The sequence below is a fragment of the Syzygium oleosum genome, unplaced genomic scaffold, assembly GCF_021117445.2.
Source record: "Syzygium oleosum isolate NSW1041296 unplaced genomic scaffold, Sole_v2.1 Sole_v2.08, whole genome shotgun sequence".
NCBI lineage: Eukaryota > Viridiplantae > Streptophyta > Magnoliopsida > Myrtales > Myrtaceae > Syzygium > Syzygium oleosum.
Genome location: NW_026607492.1, coordinates 5,385,715 through 5,404,296, shown reverse-complemented (window position 1 = coordinate 5,404,296; position 18,582 = coordinate 5,385,715). Strand labels below are relative to the sequence as shown.

The 18,582-nt window shown below is 41.7% G+C and overlaps 3 protein-coding genes across 4 annotated transcripts; 2 read left to right on the top strand and 1 right to left on the bottom strand.

Moving 5' to 3' along the window:
- Window positions 1-286: 286 nt before the first annotated feature.
- LOC115683578 (ankyrin repeat domain-containing protein, chloroplastic) lies at window positions 287-5,399 on the top strand. The gene is made up of 8 exons (XM_030608120.2): window positions 287-431; window positions 1,741-2,526; window positions 2,665-2,741; window positions 3,022-3,120; window positions 3,229-3,327; window positions 3,664-3,762; window positions 3,854-3,952; window positions 4,738-5,399. Exons 2-8 carry the CDS (start codon window positions 1,821-1,823, stop codon window positions 4,882-4,884), a joined length of 1,326 nt encoding a protein of 441 aa, XP_030463980.2. The 5' UTR covers window positions 287-431; window positions 1,741-1,820; the 3' UTR covers window positions 4,885-5,399.
- Window positions 5,400-6,073: 674 nt separating this feature from the next.
- LOC115685944 (bifunctional nuclease 2) lies at window positions 6,074-11,354 on the top strand. Of its 2 annotated transcripts, XM_030611105.2 has the most exons (10): window positions 6,074-6,437; window positions 7,715-7,912; window positions 8,010-8,062; window positions 8,141-8,197; window positions 9,007-9,072; window positions 9,175-9,246; window positions 9,778-9,887; window positions 9,994-10,085; window positions 10,235-10,300; window positions 10,925-11,354. In XM_030611105.2, exons 1-9 carry the CDS (start codon window positions 6,170-6,172, stop codon window positions 10,279-10,281), a joined length of 963 nt encoding a protein of 320 aa, XP_030466965.2. In that variant the 5' UTR covers window positions 6,074-6,169; the 3' UTR covers window positions 10,282-10,300; window positions 10,925-11,354. The 2 variants fall into 2 exon arrangements, with proteins under 2 accessions (XP_030466965.2, XP_056169542.1); XM_056313567.1 differs by lacking the exon at window positions 10,925-11,354 and having other exon boundaries at window positions 10,168-10,284.
- A 2,536-nt stretch (window positions 11,355-13,890) lies between these two features.
- Window positions 13,891-16,784, bottom strand: LOC115685933 (ammonium transporter 2 member 3-like). The gene is made up of 3 exons (XM_030611093.2): window positions 15,912-16,784; window positions 14,745-15,030; window positions 13,891-14,417 (listed from the first exon to the last, which is right to left on the bottom strand). Exons 1-3 carry the CDS (start codon window positions 16,641-16,643, stop codon window positions 13,891-13,893), a joined length of 1,545 nt encoding a protein of 514 aa, XP_030466953.2. The 5' UTR covers window positions 16,644-16,784.
- Window positions 16,785-18,582: the final 1,798 nt, after the last annotated feature.

The following is an 18,582-nucleotide window of genomic DNA, read 5'->3' as shown; positions in this document are numbered from 1 at the left end:
GGGCAAATTTCACGCTCTCGAATTCGGCTTTTTATGCAGCGGGAAATTCTCAAAACCTTTCAAAATATATACGGAAGTTCGAGATTCGATATAACCCTTTAAATTATCTCTTTCAATTTCTATCCAAAATACCAACCAACTTGCAAAGCTCATCAAATTTGTGCCGACTCCCATTCTTTGAGTCGCACTTAACAAATCAAAGAGCATCTGGGCCGTTAGATTAAAGTGCCACTTCACGCGGGGCCCGCATGATTCCAACGGTCCCGATTTTCATTTCAGCCTTTCTTCCCCATCTTGGCAGCACCCTTCGTCTCTCTCGCGAGCTCCTGAGCATCTTCTCTTCTGCTGTATTGCTCTCTCTCTCTCTCTCTCTCTCTGTCTCTCTCTGCGTGTGAATTGCCTCTCTACTGTCGGAGCCGCGACCCTCAACGGTAATCTCTCTCTCTCTCTCTCTCTCTCTCTCTCTCTCTCTCTCTCTCTGTGGTGTTGTTCACCGAATCGTATGATACTTGGGCGACGGCCGGGAGGCCAATCTGCTTATCCGCTCGTGTGCGTGCACTGGACGTGCTCGTGAAAATGCCGAAACCAACCTCCGACCGCGAACAACCTCGTCCGGCTCTCTGGAAATGCCCGCCAGGCTCTCGCCGCCGCGTGGCTGCCCGAGTTCGCCGATTCGCGCGGCCGCCTCCGAACATTGCTTCCCGAGCGCGGTCGAGGTTATTGCGCGGAAGAGGACCGGTTGGAATGAGGGTGTTGATTATGGGACCGTGTACCGGCTAATGAGATGTTGGTTCCGAAGCGTTCGTGCGCTTTGCCGAGTCGGTGAATTCGGTCGGTTCGTATTCGTGGGAATTGTATGATTTCGTGCATGGTTTTATTGCTGAAGAGAACAGTGTGAGGAGATGATGAACCCGCGGGCGTGACGTGCATTGCTTAGGCTCAAGGTCGGCCTTTTATGTAGTATGGGTCAGGATCCATGAGGCCAACTCTTGGGGTCGAATCTGAAATGCGAATTTATGAGCTTGATTGGTTTTTAAGTGTGTAAGTTTATTGAAGAATGGCGCGCAATCAGGAAATTACCAGAAATGCAAAGTTGAATTCATATAGTGTTTTGGTCAGCATTTAAGCTTCAAATGAACAATTCAAACAGCGCAGAAGGTTTCGAAATTTAGGCGCTGAAAGTTCATGTCCTGCAATGGCGATGTTAACGTTTCTTCTTGAAATCTTTTTTATCTTTTACCAGTGTGATATGTTCATATCTTGAGAACTATTGGAGTATGTATGCCGATTTTAAACTTCTAATAGTTTTGGAAAGCAAATAATATAACTAATTTTTTCAATGCTAAAGTTTCAATTATTGTATAATTTTTACTTTCCATTATGTCACTAGCTATAGTCTCTCATAATTTGATAAAATCATGAGGTGAATTGCAGATCAGTGCTGATTAAATTGAGAACAGGATAGCTGAGGGATGTGGAAGATCTGTTACTTGAAATTGCCTCTTATTTTGTGATCTTGCTTTCTCTTTTGTAGAGTTGCGGTTGCATGTTATTACTTTTTAACTCACATTATGTTCTTTACATGTTATATAGTTTTTATTTTGTAAGTTACATCTGCTTTTTGTAAGTTCTATGATGTCTAATCTAGTTTTTGTTTCTAAAATGTTTGATAGTTCATTCTAGTGTCATTTATTGGAAATGTTTCTTCATTTTCATGATGGGCGTTTTATCATCATGTAGGTGAATGGTGATCTAGCCCTGTGACAACAGTTCGAGCTGATTTGGATGCCATTGATCTGGTAACAAAATTCGAGCTAGCGATGTCAGTTTTAAATCTGCAGAAGCCCCAGTTTCCGAGACCCTTCTCTTCAGTTCCAACCTGTCCTTTGTCTTTGACAAGCTACCTCCAGTTGCCATTCTCTCGAAGTATTCGATTCCCAAAAAAGCTGAATTGTCTTTCACCTTCTTCTGGATCCTCACCAGCATGGCAAAAGGACATCATTGATGAAGAACATATAATTGGTGACTGTGTTGTATTTGAAGATGGTATTTTCGAAGACCCATACCTCCAAGGTGAAACCGACCTTGACAACTTTGTTCCACCTAAACGCAAAGGCAAAAAGAGGTTAAATGAAGTTGAAACTGAAAACTTAGTGCCAGAAAGTTGGAGAGAGGTGCAAGCAGAGATTAACATTACAAAGAAAGATAGGCGCAAGATCGCACAGGAATTAGAGTTTGGTCGCACAGTCGAGAAGAGAAAACAAGGTTATGTGCCTTTAAGGACTGTGAATTTAGAAGAATATAAAACTTACAAAGAGGCGAAGATGGCACAGTTGAATCCAGTAGTTCTTGACAGTCCTTCTAGTTTTCCAGTGAAAGAAGTGGGTAATGCAGGTGCAGAAAAAGAGTTGCTAAGTGAAAGAGCAGCGCCACGGAATCCAAGATGGGAAGTTTATGGGAGGGGCTTGGAGGATGTTACTGAATTTTTCAATAGTGGAAACTATGAACCTGGTAAAAAACCTGAAGGTAAAGCTGCTATGCATCACATAAGTCTTATGTATGGCTTTGGTTGACTGGAATTAATTGAAAGCCTCAAATGATTAGTTCAGAATTTGGTTGTTTAAACTACGGAGATTGGATAGTAACTTCAAAACATGAAAATAGGTCCGCGCAAGCTGTTTACTAAGGAAGAAAAGGTTCTGCTGAACAGACGGATTCCTAACCTGGTTGTTGCCACATCTGTAAGTTCTCTGTGTTCTAGTTCAGCATTTAGTTTCATTTTTTTTTTATGTAAGTACTTTTCTTGATATATTTTAAGTGATTACTGATGTATTACCTGTCTCTTTGACTCAAAAAGTTTCTAGATTGGAGATTTACGGACTTATAGGTGTCTAATTATCCTGTTGGATGAGAATAAGATCAGAAGCAAGGACTTGGCTACTTCTGTGTTATGTCATTTTCTTTTTAGCAACAGAAGTTGAGGATTCAGTCTTTTTTGGCTCACGATGAAAGTTGCTGCAGGACAAATGGCTACCCCTGCACACATTGGCTGCATCGGGAGAGTTTTACCTTATGAATGCTTTGCTGAAACACAATGTTGATATCAATGCTGTAGATAAGGTACGATAGCCTGATTATTAGATGATTAATCATTGAGAAAATTTCTCTGTATTGAACACTCAAGTTGTGAGCTTGTGATGTTAATTTTGGCTTATGTGTTCTTTCTAGGATGGTTTGAGTGCACTCCACAAAGCAATTATAGGCAAGAAGCAGGCAATTATGAACTATCTTTTGAGAGAATCTGCTAATCCATTTATTAGCGATAAGGTATAGATACACAAATGCTGTATGGCTTGTTTCTTGTTCATTGACATGATATGAATGGCATTTGATATTCGGCATGTTTCACTTCATCCTAATATTAGTAAATGATACCGATGACTGAAATATGAGGGTATTAGTGCTCATGTTCTGTTAGATCAATGGCTATTATGGCTACATAGGAATTTTCTTCACTATCTTGTTTTGGCTAGACTTTAGTCTGTATGGGTCTTTGAGAATAACTGTCTATATAAGTCATGGAAAACTCAGCTCCTCTTGTGTTTGCTTATCTGAGTCATATTACTCTGGACCTGTATTCTCACATTTGTCTGTTCTATATAGGAAGGGGCTACATTGATGCACTATGCTGTCCAAACAGCATCGAGTCAGGCGATAAAGATTCTTCTATTGTACAACATTGACATAAACGTCCAGGATAATGTGAGGACCCTAAATGTTGATGGGCACTCTTACATTTTTTGGGTGTTAGGCCCATAGCTTTATATCTGAGGATTTTGTCTCTGTTCTTCAGGATGGATGGACACCATTGCATCTTGCTGTCCAATCTCGACGAACTGATGTGGTGAGACTTTTATTAATCAAGGGAGCTGATAAGACAATAAAAAACCAGGTAGACTTAATTGAATATGTTATATTGCACAGAATTTTTAGTGAATTTCTTTGCTTCCAGTTTTCTTGGTATTGCAAATTGCTATCGAATTGTTTCTTTAATCTAGAGGCTGTTCGTAGGCAGGTGCCATTCACGGTTGAGCTCATGGTAAATACTAAAAATTTCGCTGTGTTCTCCGAGGAGAATGTTTGTGGTAGTACCCCGCTCCCTTATAAACCATGTAATTACTGGATGGCACATTTCCATATTCCTCGAGTGTCCCCAAGAGAATGCACTAATGTGCTATGATAGGTCTGTGCTCCACACATCGGACAATTACTGAGCATACAGACCTGCGCTCCTAAGGATGGCCTTGGGAATCGCAATTGGTGATTTGCCCTTAAAAATCTGGTGAGGAAGATGGATATACCCACTGCTTGAGAAACTCATTGGATTTATGGTTACAGACGCTTATCTTTAATAGATAGTTGAACATCTAGCGGTTGAAATGAGAGCTTATGGTCTACGTACCTAAGATATCACCCTCGTTCCCAGTATTCATGCCCTTAATTTGCTTGGTCCATACTTTCTTTTGATACGTTGCTTATTCCTTACTTATGTGACCTGTAAACTTGAAAATTTTTCACCTGATGAACTGCTGGATTAAATTTAGGGTGTAGAAAATAGCAGTGTTTTTTCGGCCAGAAGCATGTAGTAAACAGTATGATGTGCTCCTAGTTTCAATTCTCTGTGATGTGCAATTATCCTCTTTCATTTAGCCAAAAGTAGAAGCATTTCCTTTTCAGGATGGTATGACTCCACTCGACCTTTGTCTACATTCTGGTCGAGACTTGAGGACTTACGAGCTCATCAGGTTACTGAAGCAGCTTCCCAAGTCGCGCTTATTATGCCGTGAAAGCGCTGAAGCTCTCGGTCTTGAGGGTGGTCCTTGAAGATGTCTTCCTCAGGAAAGAGGCAAAAGTACAAAATGCACATACATCGCAGGCCACGAGTACAGGACCGGCAAATGGCAAAGTCAGCTTGCTCTTCGAAAGTGAAGCGAAGAATCGTACAACTAACTTCAGCCGATAACCGCCGGGCAAACGTTCCCAGGAAACCTTTGTGCTTGTGCAGGAGCAGGATGGTAGCGACAGTTGCTCTACATCAATGGACAAGTCGAAGAGAGAACTATTCTTCTTGATACCTAGTGAGATGCTGCCGAGACTTAAACGCACATGTTCTTATCTAATGTAATGGTTCTTAGCATTCGAGCACCAATGTGCATCTCGGGCATTCAAAGGGTGGTATGAAATAATCCGACATGTCGGATAGGGAAGAGTTGTCTACCTTGTCCAATCAGACAGTAGTGCGTCATACGCTGTTGTTTATTCTGTCGTTGTTAAAGTCGCCCGGTTGGCTCGTGCAAGAATAGAATAAGTACATGACAGATCATCTTTCCGTTTATAAATTCGATGGGGATTTCATTCCTCTGGATCTGGACATTGAGCATCGTCACTTTCAATTTCGCAATTACTTCCTACATCATTTATAATATACTGTCCTGCAAGTAGGCGGAGTCTACTAATACGTTCTTTATTTTAACATACCGGTACTTACACGCCTTCATCCTCTCTATCGGATCATGATTTATTTCTTACTCTGACCCCGATAATACCCAAATTTCATTTTAACATCTCGTGATCTAGACATGGTAGTTTTAGGACTCACCAAGGTCCGTAGCCCCTAAAGCTCATTGCCACTGGGTGCTTGATTTGCCTGTACCGTAATCGACTGCACATCTCAATTCTTCCCGCAGGTTCAGAATCTTTTTCTTGCGCCGACCCGACAATATCCAGCTTCATTTTAATGTCTCGTGGTCCATACGAGGCAGTTTGAGGACCAATCCTTTGGTTGATGCGCCGTGCCAAAATGGCAACGATGATGAATGGGCAAAAAGCACATATAAATAGGAAAATAAAATAAAATAATCGTATCTTTTATCTCTTAAAGAATATTTAGAAATCCATATTATTTTTTTAAAAAGAAAAAAGGGGGAAAATAGGACGACAAACAATTAACAAACGTGAAAACAGTGTTGAGATATGCGCGTCTCCGTCTCCATCTCCATCTCCCCCGATCCCCCCCCCCCCCCACTATTCTTGTTTCCTCCATCCCGGGATCATCATCGCTTACCTTCATCACTAAGCTTTCTCTCTCTTCTCTCTCTCTCTCTCTACAATGCTCGCCGCTCATCTGTGCGCCCGCGCGATCCCCGGCTCCGGCGCGGCGGAGCAGCCGCGCGCCACCCGGTTGATCGCGACTGCGTGCGCCTCCTCTCCCCTCCGCGCGTCGGTCCGGCCGTGCGGGGGGCGGCGGAGGCGGTGCCGCGGCGCCAAATCCACCACCCCCATTTCGTGCACGTCGTCCCGCGGCGGCGGATCGAGCGGCGCCGCCGACGAGGGCGGCGGCGGCGGCGACTATCTCCAGGCCTCTCTCCTCCTCGCAGGTATCGCGTTCTCCGCGCGCCCGCGTGCCGGCGTTTTGCGCTGCGCGTGCGGATTCGGTGCTAGCTCGTTGGTTTATGGATTGCGTGCGTTTGTGTAGATAGATTTGGGGGGGAATGCCTTGATCGCGCTGGGACTCGTTGGCTGCGAGCCTTGATCAACTTGAGCTGTTTGGAATGCGAGTGTCGTCTCGGATTGAGCTCGATTCGACCTGGTCATTTACTGGGAGTCTGATTGGGAACTGTCCGCGGTTGAGTTATTGAGTAATTTGGTGAAAATTTGGCAACGGGTGGGGAGTGTTCAGATGATGTTACGACATTGGTTGCCCGAGATGATCGAGGGACTTGTCGGCTAATGAATAGTTTCTTTATGTGGAGAGATTAAATATGAGAATGACGGTCTGGGAGAGTCGCTTTTCTCTGTTCAACATCAGATGGTTCTAGTCTTTGGCATTTGAATTTGTCATGTTCTATTTTGCTGTTCGTTGTTTCTGCATATGATGTCTGCTTATTCGATTGCCAGCAGCAAGATGCATTGATGAAGCCGACATTTTTCAGTTTGCTTTATTTTACATGTTGACTTTCTCCCATTCAATCGGCTCGTATCACATGGCATGGAGCGTGTTAGAAATTACTTGATATCTTTCTCCACAACTTACACGATGAACTTAGCTACATTTTCTAATTTAATGTCGTACTAACTAGGTTAGGTACTACATCTGCATCTCCACACTTTTTAATGGATATCCTGTTATTCCAAAGAATTGTGTATGGGTCATTCAGGACCAAGGGATCCAGGCTTGAGACTTTGTCTTCCTGCTTCGATCCAATTGTGTGGCTTCCATCTTTCACTTGGTTTTCACTCGATGGGAACTGTTAGAATTTCATGAACAAGTTGTTCTGTTGAAGTAGTTGGTTCATCTGTACTCAAAGTTAATACTCCCTATTGAGGAGCTTGCACAAGAGATACCTATATCCCAAAATCTCAAGGATTATACTTTTCTACATTATTCAGATTTATTTAACACTTCCCATAACTTGTAACAATGCGGTTATAGTTCTATTTGTACTTCTTCTGATGATGGAAGTTATAATAAATTAAAAGTTATCCATGTATTGAAAAGTATATTTTGGACTAGCTGCTTTTGGAATTTGGACAACCTTCTTCCTGGAGCTTTTTACACTTAATCTGGTTTCAGAGCCCATGTCATAACGGATCTAAGATTTTGTGTTGATGAAGCTTTATATGTCTTGGTTGATGCTGAATTCTATTGGGGCAGAAACCGTTTCTCACTACCGTATGCGGAGGAGAGGATATCAAGTAGATGTGAACAGTCAGTTATCGAGGCAATTGCATCCATTTGCAATCAAAGCAAGGGGTCCTAGTATAGATCAAGGATTCCTTCACCGGTTTCAGAGTCCTACAATTTTTCTTAAGATTGTTTGTGATGGAGATTTCCTGCTACCCATTGTTGTAGGTATACAAACAGTTTCCTGCACACTTTTCTCTTGTCCTGTTCCTTGTTTTCCATAGCTTCTGGACTAATGTATTGGTATTTTCTTTTGTCTCTTTAGGAGAGTATGCGATTGAAAAACTAATTGATGCCCTTCACAGCGGTGAAGATGGGGTAATTAATTATTTGTGGCTTTTAGTGAATGTAATATTTCTTTCTTTAATCTGAATGTTCTATGATGGTCTTGTGCAGGATTGTGCAGATCAATATGATTTTGTGAAGGATCTTACAGACAAAGTTGGTTTTGAAGTACGTATGTAAATTTCACTTTTAGGAACTGGTTGAGGCTTAATTGTTTTTCTGCTGGCTTTATGTAAATGGTGCAACAGGTTAAGCATGCATTTGGGTGTTTTAAGATTTAGATGGGGTACACAGAATGATACACTGAGATTTACCAAAAGCTGATACACTGTACTCTACTGGTAACACAGTGATTTACTATGTATTGTTATGATAATGGAATCTATTAAGTGGCTTTTGTCTCAAACATGTGCTGTTTTTGATCGTATAAGCACGGGCTGCTTGCTTTGACGTTCAAAATTGGTGACTGTGAAGAACTGAACCTTAAAGATAATTAACATATACCCTCAATAATCCCATCACTAACGTGCTGCAAATGGCATTGACTTGATCTTGTTTCTTTTATTGGAGCATAATTAATGAACGAAACTTCATTTATTCAGTTGTTCAAGTTATTTATCTAGTACCATGCTCTATACCATCACTTCTGAAGTGTGTTGTTAGGAAAATTGGTTCTCAAATACAAGTGTGATTTGGTCTCCATGGAATTGAGGCATATGAAACATCGATTCAGTTTGTATAAGTGAGGTGTTTAAGGAATTCACTAGAGCAACGGAAGAAATCTAGATTAGAAACTTTGAATTTAGCTTTTGATTTTTGAGTGAACACTAAATATGTTGCGTAAATCTTTCTATCGCTACTCTCACATCTGCATTTCTAGCGTTAGCTTTCTGTTGCAAATTGACGTATTCAACATTACTCATCCAGAGATGTAGTTAGAGGTTATAATAGATGAATCTCGTTTCCCTTTTTTGCAGATAAAGATGGTAAGGATCACACAAAGAGTGGCAAACACCTACTTTGCCAGATTGTGTTTCAGTAAGGTAACTAAAAGCTCGTCGGTTGAACAACATGCTAAATTCCAGAAGTCATCAGCCTTATGGTTCTTTATTTAATGGTACAATTAAGTGTTTCCTTTTCTGCAGTCAGGGAAAGATGATGTCCTAAGTGTAGATGTTCGTCCATCAGATGCCATAAATGTGGCTTATAGGTGTAAGGTTTGTATTATGTATCTCTCCTACTTGCAAGTGTCTATTTGTTCTGTGAATATTGGAAAATGAAACCCGCTCAAAACCTGACCTCTGAAGTTTTGTGGATGCATGCTTGTACAACTTAGTCTGGTTGGACTCAAGTTCCTTCTAATTGTAAACTGAATGGGCAAATGAGAAAGGGGAAATTGCTCAATGGATTGATCTCATATAGATTTGTGGTGTTGATGTGATTCACCAGTATAGTCCTGGAAAAATCAACTGAGCTTTCTTTTGTTTTTTTTTTTTTTTTGGTTTTTAGCTTGTTTTATAATTATCATTTAAAAATACCTTCTGCTTTAGGTTTCTTGTCGATTATGTGGTCCAAATCATTGGTAGATATCCATCATTGCCTCTTTTTAGGCCCAGATCATGTCTACCTTTATTTCCATTGAATAAGTAGATATGGCATTGGTGGAGTTGCTATGGTGTACCAATAAATTTGGTGCTGGCAGCTTCGTTATTTGGACTTTGTTCCTGATAGGAAGCTGTATACTGCAGGTGCCAATATATGTAAATAAGCAAATTGTCCTCAGAGATGCTATCGGTTTTGGTTATAGAACAGATAGAACGCGTGACAGAAAACCAGTCTATGACGTTTTACTTGACAGGTAACTCGATTTACGAACATAAGTTTTGTATAGTGTTGTAGAAAACTCAAAGTATGTAAACATACTCGAAATTTCTTCATCTAAGCATGATTCACATATTATCCAGTGCTTCAGACGGTCCAGATGCGCTGGCTGAAGAACTTGATTTAGTCAAAAACATGAATCTAGCTATCAAAGAGGAACGATACAATGATGCAGGTACATTTCGAGGGAGCTTATTTTTTATCCTTATTTCTCACAAAGCTTTTATTCATCAAGCATGAGTTTCCCGGTTTTACAGTGATTCATGATCAAGTTCACGAATAGTTCTCTCTGGATTTCGTGTTCTTGACCGTTAACTTTTGCAGCCTTGTGGAGAGATAAACTAATGAAGCTTCGTAAATCAAAGACGTAACAATTAGGCAGATCCAAAGGTACTTCCTTTTTCAATGCATTAATACCTCTACCTCTTGTGACAATCGAGGAATGACAAGTTTATGGGTTATCTGACTCCTGATATCATAGGCACATTTTTAGAATCTAAGGGGCTGTTTTAGGGTAATATTTCATAATGGTCGAGAATCAAGATTTCCATATATTTCCATGCAAGGGGCTGTTTAGAATCTAGGCGAACTACATTTTATCTGACCAATTTTCAAGGTGTTCCTAAGGCTGTTTTGGACATGACTCCTGTGATCCACTTTACATCTATGGAAATCTTGATTCTCAACCAATATCTCCATTTGGGGTAAATATTTTTAGTGATCATTTTTCTTGGTCCATTTTTTTAATTGGATAATTGATTGCGATTTTGATCATTGTTATACATAAATAAATGTAGGTCGCTTCGCCTAGATTTCCATACTATTTCTGATAAAATGTTGATGTAGCTTTTTCGGGGTGTACATGTCGTAGCAATTCTTCAGGAAAAAAAGGATACTCAGAAAAGAAGAAAAAGGGAGGGAGGGAGATCCTTCGTTATGCTTTTATCTTTTGTTCGTTAACTAAGGTGCATTTCGTGGTGTTTGACATTATTCTCCTTGTAATTTTCCTTTCAGGATTCTCTTGTACAAAAGAAAGTATCTACCGTTGCCGAGTGCTTGGTGGTGATGGTGGCATGTTCCCAGACTTCACTCGGTTTAACTCCAAAAATTGACTGGTAAAAACGTATAAGGGACCAAATGCAGGTCAAGGGGCAGTTAAAGTTAGTTTCTGAGTTCTAAAAAAATTGAGGCAACTCTGAAATGTACAGCTTTGCGTTAGATGAGTGCTGCCTCTAAGTTGACTCCGCGATCATGGATGCCTGCCTCCTTGTATATTACAGAGCGCCATTATTACTTGAAAGTACCGATTGTACTCAATTGCATAGTTAAACATGTATCGTCACAAAGTACGGCCGATATGTTGTACCACATATCAGTTGAATGCTAATGTCTGTGTACACATGTACACGTGCTCATTATTTATTGAAATGTTGGATGTGTTGAAGTGTGGCTGTCGAAGTTTGAACCGTGCTTTTAGGAATTCAAATTTGTCGGTTTCGGCCTATTCCTAGCCCAGCTTTTGTTCCTCTTTTCTCGAGGACAAGTCTTAACAGGTCAGCCTTCCATGAGCTTTAAAATAAGTGCATTAAAAGTCTTAAAATTTAGGGTTAATACCACGAAAAATTATAAACTGGTACATTTGTGACACATTTACCCTAAATTATTTTTTTGACCATAAAACCCTAACTGGTACACATCGTGACAATTTTACGCAAACATACCACAAAACCTTAAACCGGTATACGTGTGACAATTTTACCCCGAACTAATTTTAAATATTATTTTTTTGAATTTTTTTTTTCCTTCACCTTCAACCTTTGGCCGGTCGCCGATTCGGCGACCGAGGGCCGCGCAGGCCGCCCTCGCCGGCGTCGGGCTAGGGCCGCCCTCGTCGGTATCGGGCGAGGGCGACCCTCCATCGGCGAGCGACCTGCCGTCGGCGAGGCGACCTCGCCCAGATCGGTGGGGCCCCCTCGCCCGTCGGGCGGCCTCGCCGCGCGGATCGCCGGAGCGACCTCGCGGCGAGCGAGGCGTCCTCTCCCCTAGGGCAAGGGCGATCCTCGCCGACTCAGTGGGCGGCCTCGCACGACGCGGCGAGGTTGCCCTTGCCTGCTTGGCGGGCGGGCGGCCCGCGCGGCGAGGCGGCCCTCGCCGACGCCGCGAGGCGGCCTCGGCTTCCGCTCTGCGGCCGGGACGGCTGACCGGCAGTGGTCCGAAGATGAAAAAAAAAGAAAAGAAAAGAATAAAAAATAAATAAAAATTCGAAAAAATAAAAATAATATTAAAATTTTAATTCGGGTAAAATTGTCACATATGTACCATTTGGGGTTTTTTGTAGTAAGTTCGTGGTAAAATTGTCACAAATGGTTGGGGTTTTGGTTGGTCAAAAAAATAGTTCAAGTAAAATTGTCAGGTGTACCAGTTTGAGGTTTTTATGGTCAAAAAAATAGTTTGGGGTAAATGTATCACAAGTGTACCAGTTTAGGATTTTTCGTGGTATTAACCCTAAAATTTATCCATAAATATAATTAAGTTTTAAAATTTTCAAAAAGTATAATTAAATTTTAAAACTTGTTAAATCGGTGCAATTAAGTTTTTTTATTAATTCCGTTCAATTGGGTTAACAAGAGGATTGCCCTCGCTTGAGTTTTTTTTTTCTCTTTTCTGTATCTTTAAAGTTTGCTTATTTTTCATATAATTTAAATAAAATTTGTATTAAAAAATCAGATTTGGACCAAAACCACATCATTTTAGTTTTATATTTCATGTTTCAACCATGTCTTTGCCACGTAGGAGAGAGAAAATAATAATAATAAGTCGTCGTTAGCATTTTTTGTTATACCAAATTGGACGGAATTGACAGAAGGACTTGATTGCACCAATTTAATAAGATGTATGATTTAATTGCACTTTTTAAAAGTTATAGGACTCAATTGTATTTTCGCAACAAATTTTAGGACTTGCAGAGTACGTATTCCATAAGTTATTATCTGTCGCCATCTCCCGACAAGTCTAAATATGCATCCCCGAAACTGAAATGTCGAGGCTCACTGACTGAACCATGGCGTGGTTCGATCATGCTCAATCCTGTTAGACTTGGTAACTGCTACTAGGGTCCCGCCTCCGGCAATGGTTGCTCCGCCACCTTTACCGGCTAACCATCGACGATCACTGTCAGTTCTAACTAGAAACCCCCACGTTTGGCAAGATGTGTAGAAAGAATTCTAGCTACCTTTTGTTTTTTTTATATTAGAACCTTTTAGTAATACTAAATATACTATGATTCAAATTTATGTGGCAGAAAACTATCGGCGCTTTAATGGACTCACTGACAGAAATAATCACTTAGAAAGTGTCACATTACTTAATAAATTACTTTTAGGCTCCATATATTTGGTGAAAAATGAATGATTCGGAAAACATAATCCTTAAACCGATCGCTTGTATCATTTATAAAATGAATAAGCGAAAATATTTTTACCATTCACGAAAATATTTAGACATAAATTGTTGCCAATAATCAAGCGACCGTTTTAGGAAAATATCTCATGAATCAATCATTTTTCGCGAAACAAATGGAGCCTAGTATCCCTTTATTTGCTCAAAGCTACTATATTGAATGCAATGGTGGGGGATGCACTCATATTCCCACATAAATTAGTTGATGCGGACCTCCTAGCTAATTCATTTTCTTTTGGCATAGATCATGTAAATTTCTGCACTTGTGAATAACACTTTCTGCACTTGTGAATACTACTTTCCTTGTTATGCAACAATTTGTACAGACTCATCAGGACTGTCTGTACAATCGTTGACTACATATTTCATGGAACCAGAATTCGCAAAAGAAAACATCCAAACCGGAGAAGGTGCTGTAACGAGCATTACTGCCTTAATACAAGCTGATATCTCAGAGAAATTTCAACTCGAGCATCACCGAGCAGTGATAATCATCGACCTTGGACGGGGGAAGGAAAAGATCAGGGCAGGCGCTGACAGATGGAGGGGAGTCTCGGAGGTATCCGAAGACGCAGGGGATTCGGCATCTTCTCCCCGTCTCCCCAGAGCGCATATGCCTCCTCCCCATGCGCGGCGCCATCGCCTACTTCCAGTTCGTCCTCTCCCATTCTCAGGTTGACAATCCTGGTTATGAGAAGGCAAATGAAACTCGTGGCGACCACGTTCCATACCGTGATGAAAGCTGCTCCGATGAGTTGGTACGACATCTGCCGGAGTCCTTGGCTGGCCTTCCCCTGGATAATGCTATACAACAAGCCTGTGTAATTAGTATCTGAGCCATAAAACAACCTTAGGAGATAGGGTTTCGCAAACAGCCCCGAGAGGATGCCCCCAAGAACTCCGGCCACTGCGTGCGTGTGGAAGACGGCCAACGTGTCGTCCACCTTCTGGAAGAAAGCCGATCTTCTGTGGAGTACCATCATGGTGTACCATGGTACTGAACCGGACACTGCTCCCATCAAAGCTGCTGCCCACGGGTCCACGACTCCTGCAGTTGCGATCGGTTTAAATTATGCAGTGATGCAGCCGGTTTAATCACCAGAAATCGTACCTTGCAACTCGCGTGCTTTAAGTGAGTGACCGGTTGAGTTTAGTAAACGGAAACTACTAGCCGTATTTGATATCTAAAAGTTTTCCAATTTTTCGGTTTCATGTTCACTTAATACAGTCCAAACAATATAAAAGTTCGTGACAGTTTGTGAAACGAAAATAGAGTGCTTTTTCACGTTTTCAAAATGCAAATGAGGAGATTCATATACTGAAAACGTTTTCCGATGCGAAACGGTGCGGTTCCGGACTCGGAAGAGGGTCAAACCTGCCCCGGGCGTGATGCAAACAAGGCCAGTGATCATTCCCTGCACAGCACCAATGACAGAGCTTTTCCTGTAGAAGATCATGTCGAGCGAAACCCAGACGATGAGGCTTGTGGAGGTGCAGAGATGGGTGTTGAGGATGGCCAGAGATGCGATCCTACTAACAGCAAACGGCGAACCGCCATTGAACCCAGTCCAACCCAGCCACAAGAACCCCGCACCTCCCAACATGTGTATTATATTGTTCGGTGGGAAGTTTTGCCTGTCGTGTGAAATCCTCGGTCCAACCTGTACATACGAAATTCGCCCACCAAAATGAAAAGAACACTTGCATTATAGACATAAGAAGTAATGGAACGGAATGCCCGATGCGTATACAGACAACTGTGCTACATTCATCGGAATATTGAACCAAGAACAAGAATGAGCGAGATTTCTAGGAAAATCGCAGCAGTAATCAAAGGTAATTCCCCAGATTTGTTGGTGGTCCATGTATATAATTGGTTTAGGAGTGCTATGCAAATGGGGTTGCTGTCCAAAGTAGGAGGATGTTTGATTGGATTCTCATGAACCCATCATTCTCCTTGATGTCTCTAATAGAGAAAGATATACCCTCCTTTGTATCTCTAAGAAAGCCACAAAGGAAAAGCATATTTATATCAACTTCGAACGCTAATTTGATAAATCAATCTTTGTATCTCTAGAACTGTCTTAAATAACAAAATAATACAGAACTAAAGGAGATATGTCGTAGTTACTTGGTGATGATGCAATTCGTATCAGTATTTTGCTAGAGAATGTTACCATCTGTAATTCCATGATATCTTGATCACGGCATTGCTCGTTTATGCATCCGGCATACGAGGGCCGATAAAACTCGGTTTCTGAGTAATCAACTTAGCTCTCTGTGATCACTTGGAGCTTATTGTGCATGATCTAACAGTTTGCACATACATGATTATACAACAGATTCTACATAAATAAAGTCTATCTAAGAATCACTAATGATGATTTAACTATCTTAAGGTTTGATCTTGAGGGTTAATTCTCACGATGGCATTTCTTTCCCTAAACTTTGCTAGGTCGAACTTACTTAGGAAAAAGCGTGTGCGATGGACTTTTTAGTCATAGTTGTGATTATTGTTGGTCACTAATTTTGTGTTTATTACCCAGTAAGCAGCAGTGAAGCCGGCCACACCAGAAGAGAGATGGATCACGAAACCACCCGCATAATCAATGGTGCTAATCCCTTCCTTTTGATTCAAAAAACCGTCTCCCCATATGCTAAAGGCGCCAATCGTGTAGCTGAACGTCAGCCACAGCGGCACGAACATCATCCAGGCGTAGAAGTTCATCCTCCCGAGCAACGACCCGGCCAGCAAGATCACCGTGATCGCCGCGAACGCGAACTGGAAGTAGACGTAATCCGCCTTTGGCATCCACACGTCTTTATATTTCCTCAGGAGGGAGCGCTGGGATAGCACCGGTTGGGGCGTCCCCACTAGCGGGCAGAGGCGGTCCCCGAGCGCCATCGAGTGGGCCCAGAGGACCCAGCGGACGAGGACGGCGGCGAAGGCGTAGAGGGCCATGAAGGCCGAGTTCACGGCCCACTTCTTCTTGACCATGCTCCCGTACAGGATCACGAGGCCCGGGACGCTCTGCATGCCCACTAGCGTCGCCGCCGTCAGCTGCCATGCGTTATCACCCTTGTTGTTCCACCCCGGGGACGCTTGGTCTGGCACGAGGTTCTCCGGCAAATATACCGGGCTGCCGTTGGCATAGCTCATCGGTCCTAATGGATATGTGGGCGAGAGAGAGTGTAATGGAGATGGAATTGAAATTTTGGGATTGGAGTAAGAATAAGAGTGATAAAGAAGAGTTTGAGTTTTGGAGGTATGCATGGGGGGTTCGCATTGTTATAATCTACGGGGAGGTTTTGGCTGGTATCAGGATCCTCTAACATTCTTTGCTGTCTATAGCTCCAAGATTCAACTTCGATAGTTCTTAACAATCATCAACATCAACTTCAGCAAATTCTCTTTTCGGCCACTAATGTATAACATTTTTTTTCGCCCACAGTTGTCTCGAGTTAACTGTGTACACTTCTTGTTGGTACGGCTGATAGAAACTAAAAGGATGATGGTGTACGTGGGAACTAGGAAGCAATATTAAAGTTTAACTTATATGGCAATCTTTCCCTATTCGACACTCAAAAGCAACCTAACAAGAAAACGCGGAGGAAACGACAGAAATGATCCATGAACTTTATTCCAATGTACAATGTTGTTTATAAACTTTAGCCCAATACGTAATGAGGTCCCTAAATTTTTGGTATATGATCAATTTAGTCCTTAAATTATACAAAAATGTTTAATAATGACCTTTCATTAGTTCAAAGCTAGTGGATATTTTTACATGAAAATGTTCAATGAATAGTGCTTTTTTACTTGGTTGTGTGGGGGATGAATAGAAGTGAATGGGGACGAATGAATTTGAATGATTGACTTTAAATTCCATCCTAATTAAGTTTTGGACTCTGCCAACTTATATAGAAAGAAAACTTGTTATGGTTGGAACTTGTTTTGACTCTATTGTTGCTTATTTTCATGGAAGATTTACAACCACAATCTCTAGACATAAGTGGATTACATTCTTATTGCTTCATTCCCGTTAACCAGACGAGACCGTAGTCCTTTCTCGTTTACTAGTCCAACTTTCATCATCCGAATTCGTGTCTATATGCAGCGACAATTACCCTATAAAGACTCGCTTGCGCTTGCACATGGACTACTATACAGTCCTTGGCTCTCAAGTCCGATCTCAAAGTCCTAGTTTATGGGCACTAGGGTCCTTGGTCCGACCCTAAGGCCAAAGACAAGAGGAGGACTTTCGGGATCATAAGAATTCTGCTTTTAGCCACGAGAATCCTCTAAATGTAACAAAGTTCTGTATTGTAACAAATTAGACGATTTTGATTGAAGAAAAAGTAATCGATGGCCAAGTTTGGAATTGCACATGCTGTGAGGCAAAAATTTACTCCAAGATAAAATATCACATGAAATGTGACCTGAAAATGATGAATATTTAGGTAGTAAAATAATAATAGTTACCTAATTAACACGAATAAGAATAGGGCCAGAGAAAAACATATCCAGGGTCCCCAAGGAAGCTCTCTCATCCTTCCACTTGCTGGAGGCTAGACTTTACACTTACAATGGAGTCAAAGCATATTAGACAGACTAATCTCTACATTGCTCTTTTCTTCTTTAAATAGGGCGATTCTTGCCATTGCCAAAATCAATAGGTTGGAGTGAATGCACGCCATCAAGCCGTTTAGATTCATTTGCTAATCCGCATGGATTGTGTGCAAATTGTCTAGGTTCTTGGGACAGCCAAGCTGTCTTAGGGCTTGTTTGGCAAGTTGCCAAATAGTGAAAATTTATGTTCTTTTGTTTCCAAAATCAGTTTGGAAACAGAAATTCGTTTGTTAAATTTTTTGTGCCCGGGCACAAATTTGCAAAAAATTATTTCCAGAATCAGTTTTGGAACAAAATCAAAAAGAAATAAAAAGTAACTTCTTGATTCTGTGAACAATTTTTCCATTTCCGATTCTTCTTAGTTTTCTTCTTCGGTTTGTTATTCTTCTTCTTTCTAGCCTGCCCTCGGCTGCTGGCCACAGGCCAGGGTCAGCGAGGGTGGCTCGCGGCCGCAACGGCGAGGCCTCGCCCAGCCATGGCGAGGCTGGCGGCGAGGGCCGCGACGCCCTCGCTGGCCCTGGCCTGTGGTCGGTCGCTGACGCCGGCGACCGGCCATGGCCAAGGAAGGGAAGGGAAAGAAAGA

Excerpts from the sequence above, each read along its gene's own strand:
- LOC115683578 (XM_030608120.2), top strand. The coding sequence starts at position 1,821 with ATGTCAGTTTTAAATCTGCAGAAGCCCCAGTTTCCGAGACCCTTCTCT. Across the intron at positions 2,742-3,021 it reads ACCTGGTTGTTGCCACATCT|GACAAATGGCTACCCCTGCA; the intron begins GTAAGTTCTCTG and ends AAGTTGCTGCAG. Across the intron at positions 3,953-4,737 it reads ATAAGACAATAAAAAACCAG|GATGGTATGACTCCACTCGA; the intron begins GTAGACTTAATT and ends TTTCCTTTTCAG.
- LOC115685944 (XM_030611105.2), top strand. The coding sequence starts at position 6,170 with ATGCTCGCCGCTCATCTGTGCGCCCGCGCGATCCCCGGCTCCGGCGCG. Across the intron at positions 8,198-9,006 it reads CAGACAAAGTTGGTTTTGAA|ATAAAGATGGTAAGGATCAC; the intron begins GTACGTATGTAA and ends CCTTTTTTGCAG. Across the intron at positions 9,247-9,777 it reads ATGTGGCTTATAGGTGTAAG|GTGCCAATATATGTAAATAA; the intron begins GTTTGTATTATG and ends TGTATACTGCAG.
- LOC115685933 (XM_030611093.2), bottom strand. The coding sequence starts at position 16,643 with ATGCATACCTCCAAAACTCAAACTCTTCTTTATCACTCTTATTCTTAC. Across the intron at positions 15,031-15,911 it reads GCTTCACTGCTGCTTACTGG|GTTGGACCGAGGATTTCACA; the intron begins GTAATAAACACA and ends TCGTATGTACAG. Across the intron at positions 14,418-14,744 it reads TTGCATCACGCCCGGGGCAG|GAGTCGTGGACCCGTGGGCA; the intron begins GTTTGACCCTCT and ends TCGCAACTGCAG.